Source organism: Urtica dioica, chromosome 4, assembly GCF_054948205.1.
Source record: "Urtica dioica subsp. dioica isolate 48M chromosome 4, U.dioica_male_clone48M_v1_H2, whole genome shotgun sequence".
In the NCBI taxonomy this organism is placed as follows: domain Eukaryota; kingdom Viridiplantae; phylum Streptophyta; class Magnoliopsida; order Rosales; family Urticaceae; genus Urtica; species Urtica dioica.
This window is the reverse complement of record NC_142759.1, coordinates 44908178-44919599: the sequence shown is the minus strand read 5'-3', so window position 1 is coordinate 44919599 and position 11422 is coordinate 44908178. Positions and strand designations below refer to the sequence as shown.

Genomic DNA, 11422 nt, shown 5'->3' with positions numbered 1-11422 from the left:
AAGAAGTATTGAAATGATCGTTCATGTCCAATTCATGGGAACCACAATTAACCTTTTATGGAAGTAATATACCCATCAATTGATATTAGAGCGATTATTCGTGTCTAATACAACTTTATCTGCCAACAATATATATATATATATATATATATATATATATATATATATATATATATATATATAAGTGTTTATGGATTCATCTCATCAGTAGCGGTGGCTAGTTTTTTTAAAACCTTAACAAACTATGACTATTTTGGTATTGATCAAATTTAATATGACTATTATGTTTCCATTACCCATAGTTTTTTTTAATCGTTTGTGATCTCTAAGAAAACTGAAAAAACGAAATTTTTTACTTTTTAGGTCAGAATGAGATTTTAGACATATTCAAATTTCACAGTTTGTTCAAAATATATATTGAACAAAAAACAAGTATAAAAATGGAAGTGAGAAGCCATATAACAGAGTATTTTATCCGAAATAAAAAGATGTGTATAATTTTTCAATATCGTGATTAGAATGTATATTTTTACAATTTAAGATGTTTGTGTGGTATAATTAATCAAATTCTCCTTTCAGATAAACAAGTTGTACCTTACATCTACCCTTTTTACTTTTACCTCTTGAAAAAGATATGGAAACCCTAAACCCACCCATAACTTCCTAACCCAAGCACATAGTTTATAATTAACCATGGTTAACTCAACTCATATAAATATAGATTTTTTTTGGCCCACTCTTCCAAGACCCACAATATTTTCCCTTCAATTCTCATCCCCTCTCCTTATCCCACTTTTCCTCTTTCTCTACCCAAATCTCCCACTCTCTCTCACATTGGGACAAGGGAGTCCAAAGTAAAAAAGAAAAGAAAAGGAAGTGAGTGGTCAAAATGGAATTTTCAGAAAATACAAGGGAGGAGAAGGCAACAACACCAACAATTCCAATCCAAATTCTAAACCAAAACCAAACAGAAGGCCAAAATCAGCCCCCAGAGAGTCAGACTCATCCAAAACCCCACAAATTATGTACAACTCCACAATCAGGTACAAAAAAACGCACACAATTTACTGTTATTATTATATTTTCTTCGTCTTAAATCCCAAAAAAACCCAATCAGATTTAGACGGCCATTCGAAGAAGGGTAAAATAAAAGCGTATAATATTTCTCTCTCTCTCACTCTCTCTGTCGTTCTACAGAAACTATCGGAAATCTAGAGAGAGAAAAAGATAAAAATAAATATTGTCAAGGGGTCCATAAATTTCTCTGGTTTTTGCTTCGGAGCCCTAGATCGCCAAATTTCCATTTCCCGCCCAAAATAGAACCTTTCAACTTTCAAGATTCAACTTGGTCCTAAACCCCGCAGAAGAAAGATGCTCAATCGGTACTTACAATCAATATACACCTTCTTCATCCAATCTATATATAATACATATACACGCACATATAATATAATCATCATAATACAATAACTGTTACACTAATTTTCGATTTTGTCAATCCTAGGTTTTCGCTTCTTTATTTTAATTTTTTCGATATATAAATAAATAATAAATAAAAAACTATTTGCGTTTCGCTTCGAATTCTGAGACTAAACCCATTTATCGTTCTTACATTTTCCATTCGATTTACAATGCCAGGTTTGTTGAGATTCTTAGTCACATACTCGTATATATCTATTTTCCAACTGAAAGTAGTAGTGATGTTTGTATTTTTCATGGCGGTGAATCTAAGCAGGTTGGTCGATGATCTCGCGTTTCTCCAATGACGACGACGAAGAAGAGCTCTTCGTCGATCCAAAGGAGCTCGTGAAGCTCCGAAGCTGGTTCGAAAAACTCCACAGAGCTGTGAACGGAACCTCCGCACCGGCGCTCGGACCAGACGGCGTCGCCGCCGATCTCTTTAAGCTCTTCGTCGTCGTCCGGGGGAAAGGCGGAGGAGACGCCGTGACAGAGCGCGGTTTCTGGACCTCCGTTGCGGGAGAGCTAGGGTTAGGGCTCGAATTCTCCGCCGCCGTGAAGCTCGTCTACGCGAAGCATCTTGAGGCCTTCGAGCGGTGGGTCGATCGCGGCGTCGATGTCATGAGAGAGCTCTGCCTCATGGACGGCGGCGATGGATTCGGGAATCTGATGTCAAGGAAGCGGAAGAACGCGGACGAATCGGAGTTTGACAGTGACGTTGACGGCGAGGTTTTCACGGGGGTTTTGGATTGGGTCAGAAGCGTGGCGAGAGATCCTTGTGATTTGACGGTTGGCTCTCTGCCGGAGCCTTCGAAATGGAAGGACGAAGCTGGCGTTAATAATGGGTTGATTTGGAAGAAGGTTTTGATGGCTCGTGAGGCTCTTTTCTTGAAGCGGAACAAGGATGAACAACAGGTAATTTTTATGTTATACTTTATTTCCTTGTTCTCTTGTACGTGATTTTGTTTTCTTCATTTGAAATTGAGTTTTTGTTTGGTATAGCTTAAGTTTGAATTTACTATTTTAAATTCTTATTAAATAGTTAAAAAATCTTGGAATTAAGGGTTAGACTTCATTCATCTCAATTTAATTTTTTATGAATATTTTTTATTGCTATTTGGAAGCGGTTTTTTCATGGTGTTCTGGGGTTTTTTTTTTTTTTTTTTTTTTTTTTTTTTCATAGTGTTGGGTGTTGTCTGTGAGCATTATAATTGATATAAAAAACTAGATTAAGGCAAATTAATGACCCTTTATGCTCAGTCAATCTGAAGAACACTTGCTTCATTGGATTCTAGAAGAACTACTTCCTCAAGATTGTTGAATTTCTAACTAGATTTCCATCCTCAATTCTAGTCATAAAACAGGAGCTGAATTTGATTCTCATTTTCAATTAAGAATCATACTCAAATAGAGAATTGAATCGAATTGATGAAACAAACAGGGGTCATTCCTTTTTAGTTATGGATAAGAGCCCATTCCTTTTTTTAGGGAACGTGATTGGTATTAGGATAGGAGTGGGAAAACATTGCTGAACTAGGAGTTTTCGGTAGGACTCAAACTTGTTTAAATGTAGTTACACACTTACGCTGTTATTACGGATATCTTATTAAGAAAGATTATAATATGATATTATTAAGCAAAGAGTTGTTTGTGCTAGTGGTTTGGTTTTTGGTTTATTTTCAAAAGCTCCTACGTTTTCGCATTTATAAAGGTTCTCATGTACTAATTGCGAATATTTTTTAGTTTATTAATGTTGTGAGGTGGTGGGAGGCTTGGTGCCTAGGGACTAAAAACCCTAGTTTTTTACATAAATGGTAGAAATTTTTTAAGAGATCGTAATATTATCCAGTGCAACTAAAGGTCTGTTTTGTACTTATAATGCTTAGGCTGAGTGCTCATTTCTACATGTTACTCCCAAAGATTATAAATTCAGTGAGTGCACTGGTATTTTTGTAAGTTAGTCTGTTGGTTCAAAATCTGTCTTGTTTCTATGTCTCTATGGAATCCGAAAAATACAGGTGGAAAAAAATGAAAATTCCTAGTATTTTCTTATGTTGTTTGGATTGTAATTTTTTTATAGGCAAAAAGAGGAAACGTGTATAACTGAACAGTGGATTCCATTTTCAATGAAAATGACAAGAACAATCAAAATCTAAGGCAATTTACATGTTTTCGAGATTTCATTTTCTTTATCTTACAAACGTGCTAATCTTTTTGTATAATTTTTTTCTTGGCATTATTTATTGCATCTGGTAGTCATCCAAAGCTTGAGAGGAAAATAGTAGATTCTTTACTATTTACTCATTATTAGTTGGATATGGTAAAATATTTTAAAGGAAACCCTGCGACGTTAATCTTTATTACTCTCAGAAGAGTACTAATTGTCATGCAATAAAATGATGGAATATGGTATGAATTTACGGACATTTAAAAAGTGAGGGTATACATTTTCCAGGTAGAGAGTGAGGTGTTGTTTTGCAAAAATTGAAAATTTGTGGTATTGCACAACAATAAACTCTAGGATAAATTTGCAGAAATAGAAGAAGTGAGGGTATAATTATTTGGTTTACCTTTTTTAGAACAATTTAAACAAGAACGAGAGAATAGTAAGGAATCTACTTCCCTCTAGTTTTTCTTGATTTCCAAATACAATAAGGAGTTTCAATTTATGCTCAACTTTTCGTCACCATATTGGTTTTCCTTAGTAAATTCCGTGTCCCAAACGAAAGCTTAGTAAGCAAGAGTCTCTCTTTGGAACTTTAAAAATATATAGGGAAAAAAGGTTAAAGTCCTTTGCATTTTCTTGTTTTGTTTTCATTTGGTTACTCAATATTTTTTTTCAAAAAATTTAGAAAAACATGGTAGAAGATGAAAACGTAAGTGTGAATTTCATTTTCATTTGGATAATCAAATTTTTTAAGATTAGCTGTCTGATAATGTTGTAGACGCATGTTACTGTGTTTGCTTGTCTGTGGGTGTGCATGCTTAAGCTCAACACTCTTTTTCTTGGTCTTATCTTATAATTTGATTCACTTTGTAGCAGTTAAAAATAATTTGCTTTATGGGTTCAAAGTCTGGTCAACAGTGAAATAACTATTTAACCTTTCTGTGCAAAGTTCATTGTATGTGTGCTAGGTAGGATCACAAGAACTTAGGTGGGTTATAAACCAATATAAATTATTGACTTCGAAGTGATTATGTACCTGTACAGATACAATCTCTTTGTGATGATTAGCCATGTCCTTTTATTTAAAATATAACTCTGAGAAATCTTTTAATTTATCTCACAACTCGGACAAATATTAATTTTTTCAAGGAAGTTGAGGCTTTTCTGTTTGTGTCGTTGGATATAGGTGGTTGTCAGAATGCCATATCATGTGTTTCTGTGTTTTATGATATTACACACAACTTGCTTAATTGAGACTAGTAATGTGCTTAATTACTCGGGGTTTAGTTAATAAATTTGCCCTCTTGCTTGTAAACTTCTGAATCTATTTTAAATAAATTGTTAGCTTGACACTTGATTTGTGGTATAATGATGAGTAGATCGGTTTATCAATATTGGGCTTAAATATAATGATAAGCAGATAGGTAGGACTCGTATATGAATACTTGATCCAAAATGCATTATTGTATATTCTTCTTGTATATTTTCCATTAATGCAATATCAAAGCCATATCATTAAAGATCTATTTTCTGTTTGCTTTGGTCGGTCGAGTTTTGGGTTTTTGGGTTCCGAGGTGGCGTGTACGACTAGCGTGCGCTTCGGTCATCCCTCGTATGCTTTCTTTGTATTTTACGGTTCTGCCATTTATTAATAATAGGGTCCCTTGTTTTTTTTTTGTTTTGTTTTTTTTTTTTTTTATCTATTTTCTTCTTGAAACTCTCTACAACTCACTTGTTACACCATAAAGAAACATATTCTATTTTCAAATTTTCTTGAGCTAATGATATTACAATCCAAAATCTGCAGAATGTCTATATACATACATACATACATACATACATACATACACACATATACACGTACATAAATACATACATAAATACAACATTTGTATGCACATACATACATACTATACATATATATATACATACATTATATATATATATATATATATAAATATTTCTTTTGATGTTGAAATTGTGTCCTTTTTTTGACGAAAATAAAATTATGTCCTTTGGTGCAGAAAAATCAGAGGATGCATCCAGGGATGTACACAGACAAGGCGGGTTTGGCATACAATCTCAGAGAGAGGCAAACATCCCGCCGGAAGCTTTTTAACGGGAAATCGGGCGGAGAAGCGGGCCTTGACTCATCCTCCGACGCCGACCGAGGCGGATCAGGATCGGACGATCAGAATGAATTGGAGGCCTCGATCTACAGGCACAGCCCGAGCCGAATTCCCACCGGACCCGCCTACCAGGCCCAAGTACCAGAATGGACACTTGATGCCTCCGAGTGCGATCTCAAGTGGTTGGGCATGAGGGTTTGGCCGCTTGATAAAGTGGAACACAAGTATCTTGTCGAGAGAGACCCGATTGGGAAGGGAAGGCAAGAAGATTCTTGTGGGTGCCAAGATCAGGGCTCGTTGGTCTGCGTGAGGTTCCACATTGCCGAGAAGAGGCTTAGGGTGAAGAGAGAGCTAGCCTCGGCATTTTACCTTTGGAGATTTAACAAGATGGGTGACGAAGTCAAGATGTTTTGGACGAAAGAGGAACAGAACAAGTTTAGCGACACGATCGCGTCGAATCTCTCGTGCTTCGGGGAAAGTTTCTGGCAGAAAATATTTGAGGCTTTCCCTTTGAAGAGCAGGGCTGATTTGGTGAGTTACTACTACAATGTCTACATTTTGGAACGGAGAGCTCATCAGAACAGGTTTACGCCGAACAAGATCGACAGTGACGATGAAGAGTTCGAGCCCGAATCGGAGACCAATGGTGATGTTATTGGAAAAGAGACGCCAGAGTCGAAGAAGAACTTCACTTTATCGACCCCAAACAAACAGCACAGGAAGTAGCAGATGACACAGAGAGATATAGCTTTTGGAAATGGAGAGTAGAAGGGAAGAGTCACCACTTTTGAGACCTGTAAAGCCTTACAGTTTTTTTTTTTCTTAATTTTTTTAGTATGGTTTGAATTGAAATTTTCTGTATGAACAGACAAACCCTTTTGCCTTGCACTGCCTTCTGATGTGGAAGTTACAGTGTTTTTGAACTCGAAAAACCGATGCAGAAGAAGAATAGGCCATTGCATCAAAGGCTCTATTTTTTAAAGAGATTTTAAAGTGAAACCTGTTTTGGTTTTGCTTTGAATTTTTGAGATAATATTTGTGATTACCTAATCAAATCACTAGTTTCAATTTCTGCTTTGTTTTATTGGTTGGATGATATTTGCTCGTTGAGTAGAGTGCTGGAGATGGAATGGTTATATTTTTTCTTTTTATAACAGCACATGTTGAACTAAAAAGAGAGTCGGCAGTGGACTGGAGACACACTCCATAAAATTTCTGCTCAACAAGTATAGAAGATTAGTTATTAGAAAAGTGCTTGCTTGTTTTACCGAATGTACTGTTCCATACTGGCTTGCTGAGAGGAAATAAATGTCTATATATAAATAATTTGGTTTGTGTGCACAGATGTTGTGTGATGAGACATCTGGAAAAAGTTGTGAGTGTGAGTGAGTAATGAATAAATGAAAGAGGAGAGGAGGGTCAGTTTAATCTGTAGGGATGCTTGCTGTTAGGGCGGCGCTTGTACAAGGCTGCGGCGAGGGTGCGGAGGGCGTCGTGGAACTTGCGGATCTTGAGGTAGCCGGTGACGGCGGAGAGGTCGGGGGCGGAGAGGGCGGTGGTGTGGGCGAGCATGTGGAGGAGGGCGGCGAGGGTGTCGTCCATGGCGAGAGCGGAGAGGCCGTCGGCGAGCATCTCGAAGGCGGGGTAGTCGGGGACGAAGCCCTTGGCCATCATCTCTTTGGCGAAGTCGACGGCGTGGGCGATGGGGCCGCCGGCGGAGCAGATGCCGCGGAAGACGATGTTGTGGGAGACGGCGTCGGGGGGCGGGTCCCCCTTGGCGGCCATCTCGCGGAAGAGGCGGAGGGCCTCGGCGGCGCGGCGGCGCTTGAAGAGGGCGTGGACGACGGGGTTGTAGGCCTTGGGGGAGAGGGTGAGGCCCTTGAGGTGGAGGGAGCGCAGGAGGCGGGTGGCCACGTCCACGCGCCCCGCGCGGCACAGCCCCGCCGCGAGGGTGCCGTAGGTCACGATGTCCGGCTCGCACCCGCTGGCCCCCATGCTGTGCACGATGTCGGCGGCGCGCCCCATGTCCCCCGCGCGGCAGAAGTGGGTGAGCAGCGCCGTGTAGGTGAACTTGTCGGGGGCCAGCCCCTCCATCACCATCTGGTCCACGAGGCGGGTGGCGTCCCCCACGCGCCCCCCCCGGCACAGCCCGTTGATCAGCGTGTTGTACGTCACCGCGTCCCGCGACACCCCCCGCACCTCCATCTCGTCGAACACCTCCTCCGCCTCCCCCACGCGCCCGTTCTTGCACAGGCCGTCGATGAGGGTGTTGTAGATCACCGAGTTGCGCGCGCACCCCCTCCCCTCCATCTCCTCCAGCAGCCGCATCGCCCCCCTCACCTCCCCCTTCGACCACTTGCTCTCCATCAGCATGTTGTACGTGAACTCGTCCGGCTCGCACCCCTTCGACCGCATCTCCGAGAATATCTCCTCCGCCCCCGCCTCGTCCCCCGCCAGGCACAGCCCCTGGATCAGCGAGTTGAACGTCACCGCGTCCGCCGCCGCAATCCCTTTGCTCGACACCGCCCGCACCACCTCCGCCGCCTCCTTCACCCGCTTCTCCCTGCACATCGCCGCGATCAGCGTGTTGTACGTCACCGTGTCCGGCGGGACCCCCCTCGCCGCCATCTCCGTCAGAACCTCCACGGCCTCCCCGATCTCCCCCAGCTTGCAGTGCCCCGAGACGAGCGAGTTGTAGGTGTAGATGTCCGGGTCGAAGCCCTCCTGCAGCATCAAGTCGACCACCTCCATCGCGTGGCTGACGTGCCCCGACTGGGCCAGCCCGCTCACCAGAGTGTTGTAGGTGAATATGTCGGGCCGGAAGCCGTCCGTGTCCTGGACCAGCCCGAGAGCCTCCCCGACGCGCCCCGCCCGGCAAAGCCCGTTCACCAGCACGTTCACCGTCACGTTCGACCCGCGGCACCCGTACTCGGAGACCATCCTGTCCCTCATCCTCAGGGCGCCGTCGACGTTTCCCTCCTCCACGAACCCCTGCATTATCGTGGCGAACGTGGTCTCGTCGGGAACAACGCCGTGCTGGGGCGTCGACATCTCCTCCAGCATCAGCATCGCCGCCCTCATCTGGTGGGCCCGGCACAGGGCCTTGATCAGCACGTTGAACGTCGACAGGTCCGGCGGGACTCCCGCCCCGACCATCCACGCGTGGGCCGCCTCGACCAGCCTGAGCTTGTTGGACTCGACGAGGGCGTTGAGGACGTGGTTGTGGAAGCGGGTCCCGGCCTTGATCCCAAAGTCGGACTCCATGGCCTCGAGGAGCGGGACGATCTCGTCGTGGAGGTCGAAGCTCGCCAGCGCGTCCACAAAGATCAGGAACGTGGACTCGGAGACCATCTCGGGCGGGATCTCGCGGAGGAGGGACCGCATGGACTCGAGGGAGCCGGAGCGGGCCAGCTTGCGCAGGAGCTCGTGGTACACGGCCGGGCTGGGTCTGAAGTTGGGCTGCTTCGAGGCCCACTCATAGACCCTTAGGGCCGAGGACTCGTCGCTCTCGCGGCTCACTGCTTCCAACAGCTGCTTCGGCGTGAAGTCCGGGGGAAGAGCCACCGACGCCGATGAAGAGACTGAAAAGCAGCGCCGGAGAACGACCGGCGGCCGATGAGATGAGCGATGCTGTTGGTGGTGGCGTTTCACGAAGGTGCTCAGGCTTACTGAGAAAGCCATTGTGTTTGAAGCCATCTTTGTAACTACATTAAACATTAGGGCTTCATTAATTAAGGCCACGGAAAAATGGTTTATTGCTTACAATTCAGAGTCTGAAATAGCGGGGAAGAAGGAAAAAAAAAATGGAAAAATTCCAGTTGATAGAAGCAACGAATTATGCTTTCGAAAAAGAAAAATGTAATTCAAGACTATAGTGAAACACGGCCAAAAACCCAGCGAGGTGACAAAACAAAAACCCAGAAACTGAAGAACAGCAATAATGATAACGAAGAGTTGTTGATGAGATGAGACAGTACCAGACGAGGACAGAGAGAGAGAGAGGGAGGCCAGTCGTGCTACGAATGCTGTTTCATGAGCTCACGCGTTCGAGGCTACTGCCTTCCCTAAACAAACCAGAAAGCTTCATCTTTAATCTTCTTCCATTGCTAAGATGAGCGACTCGATTTTGCCCAGAAGAAAACAAAAATGAGAGTCTTTGCTTCCTTGGTTTATCTTTGTAAGAATAAAAAGATATTTCATATACACCCCAACTTATAAAAAAATTGAAGCCCTATATCCATATTTACACTATATAGCGTAAATAATATATAAATAACCATGTCTACATATTTACACGCTTAAATTTACGTAAATATCTCATATTTTTATTTCAATAAAAGGGTAAAACAGGAATATCGCGTCATGTTTGTGATCATTTTTCTAGTAATTACGAAAAGGTGACTATATAGCTATCCAACTGTTTAAAGGGCAAACTAGCAACGTAGCCAAATTGAAACGTGGTTTTTGAGATCTAGCCAACGTTTGGTTAATTTTTTAATCTAGCCAATTTTTGAAATTTACGGGTACAAAATAACTAAAATACCCCTAAGTAATTATAATGCTTTCTTTTTAAAAGTAGTAGCCAACGTTTCTACCACCACCAGAAGAAGGGAAAGATAGGGGGTTTAGCGTACCACTTTATGACGATGGATACATACTTCACAAGACTTGTTGACAAAGTTTATACAGAACAATATGAGTTGGCCCACACATTGGTCTCTATCTTTCCGTAGTTTACATTTTTAAAGATAACGGTATCGACCAGCCTGAGAAACCGAGGAATCGACAATCCGAAAGCAAGGAGTAGCCGAGGAATCCGAGAGCTTCAAAGATCCAAGGAGCAAGGAGCATCCGAGAGATTTGAAGATCACTGGAAGCCTGATGCAAAAACAAGGAGATCTAGAAAACTAGGAACGTAGAGGATCTGTAGCTGAGCCAAAAGGTATGTGATACAAAATCGGCTTATGGTATTGTGTTGATTGTGATTTCCCATATATTAGATCCGTTGTTGTTGAATAATTTTGAGTATCATGATAATTATTGTTTACGTTAAATATTAGCGATGGTTTGTTTATTCTTCTATTTTTGCATTTGTAAACGTATTTTAGGTTTAAGAAATTAGTTACCAATAAGAAGTATTGAAACGACTGTTCGTGTTCGATACATAGGAACCGTAAGTCACTTGTAGGGAGTAATTTAACCCAACATTAGGATCTATAAAATAAGCTTTTACACAACAAAATTATTAACGGTTAAGTAACTTAAAATATTACTTAGATTTAAATGGACTTGTTAAGGGTATTTAAATCATGGGTAGTGTAGCAAAATAGCCAAAATGAAACTATGAAATTTGTTTTTAGCCTACGTTTCACAACTTTTAGGGAAATAGCCAACAGATTTATGTGGCAATAATTAAGGTCTGATTTGCCCTTATTTATTGACAAATTCGTCATTTTCTCCCTCCTACTTATTTCCTACACTTTTTTTTACATAAAAACTTCAAAAAATCATATCTATCTCATATGAACTCGGAATTGAGTGATTCCAAATCCTACGGATTCGTGATGCCGAGATCTTCAAAAATAGATCCATAGATGTAGAAAAATCACGTTACTACCTTAAATATGGAAATAACTGAAATTTTTTGAAATTATCAAAAAAATAAATG

The 11422-nt window shown here is 41.8% G+C and overlaps 2 protein-coding genes across 4 annotated transcripts; one reads left to right on the top strand and one right to left on the bottom strand.

Moving 5' to 3' along the window:
* Positions 1–748: 748 nt before the first annotated feature.
* On the top strand, positions 749–6787 carry LOC149401609 (ARID/BRIGHT AND ELM2 DNA-binding domain-containing protein). 3 transcript variants are annotated; one of them, XM_089611409.1, is made up of 3 exons: positions 749–1043; positions 1736–2373; positions 5650–6787. In XM_089611409.1, exons 1-3 carry the CDS (start codon positions 890–892, stop codon positions 6478–6480), a joined length of 1623 nt encoding a protein of 540 aa, XP_089467535.1. In that variant the 5' UTR covers positions 749–889; the 3' UTR covers positions 6481–6787. The 3 variants fall into 3 exon arrangements, with proteins under 3 accessions (XP_089467535.1, XP_089467538.1, XP_089467536.1); XM_089611412.1 differs by lacking the exon at positions 749–1043 and adding an exon at positions 1178–1382; XM_089611410.1 differs by lacking the exon at positions 749–1043 and adding an exon at positions 1544–1638.
* A 113-nt stretch (positions 6788–6900) lies between these two features.
* On the bottom strand, positions 6901–9914 carry MEE40 (Pentatricopeptide repeat (PPR) superfamily protein). Its single transcript, XM_089611408.1, has 2 exons — positions 9732–9914; positions 6901–9458 (listed from the first exon to the last, which is right to left on the bottom strand). The coding sequence occupies exon 2, from the start codon at positions 9448–9450 to the stop codon at positions 7174–7176; it is 2277 nt and encodes a 758-aa protein (XP_089467534.1). The 5' UTR covers positions 9451–9458; positions 9732–9914; the 3' UTR covers positions 6901–7173.
* Positions 9915–11422: the final 1508 nt, after the last annotated feature.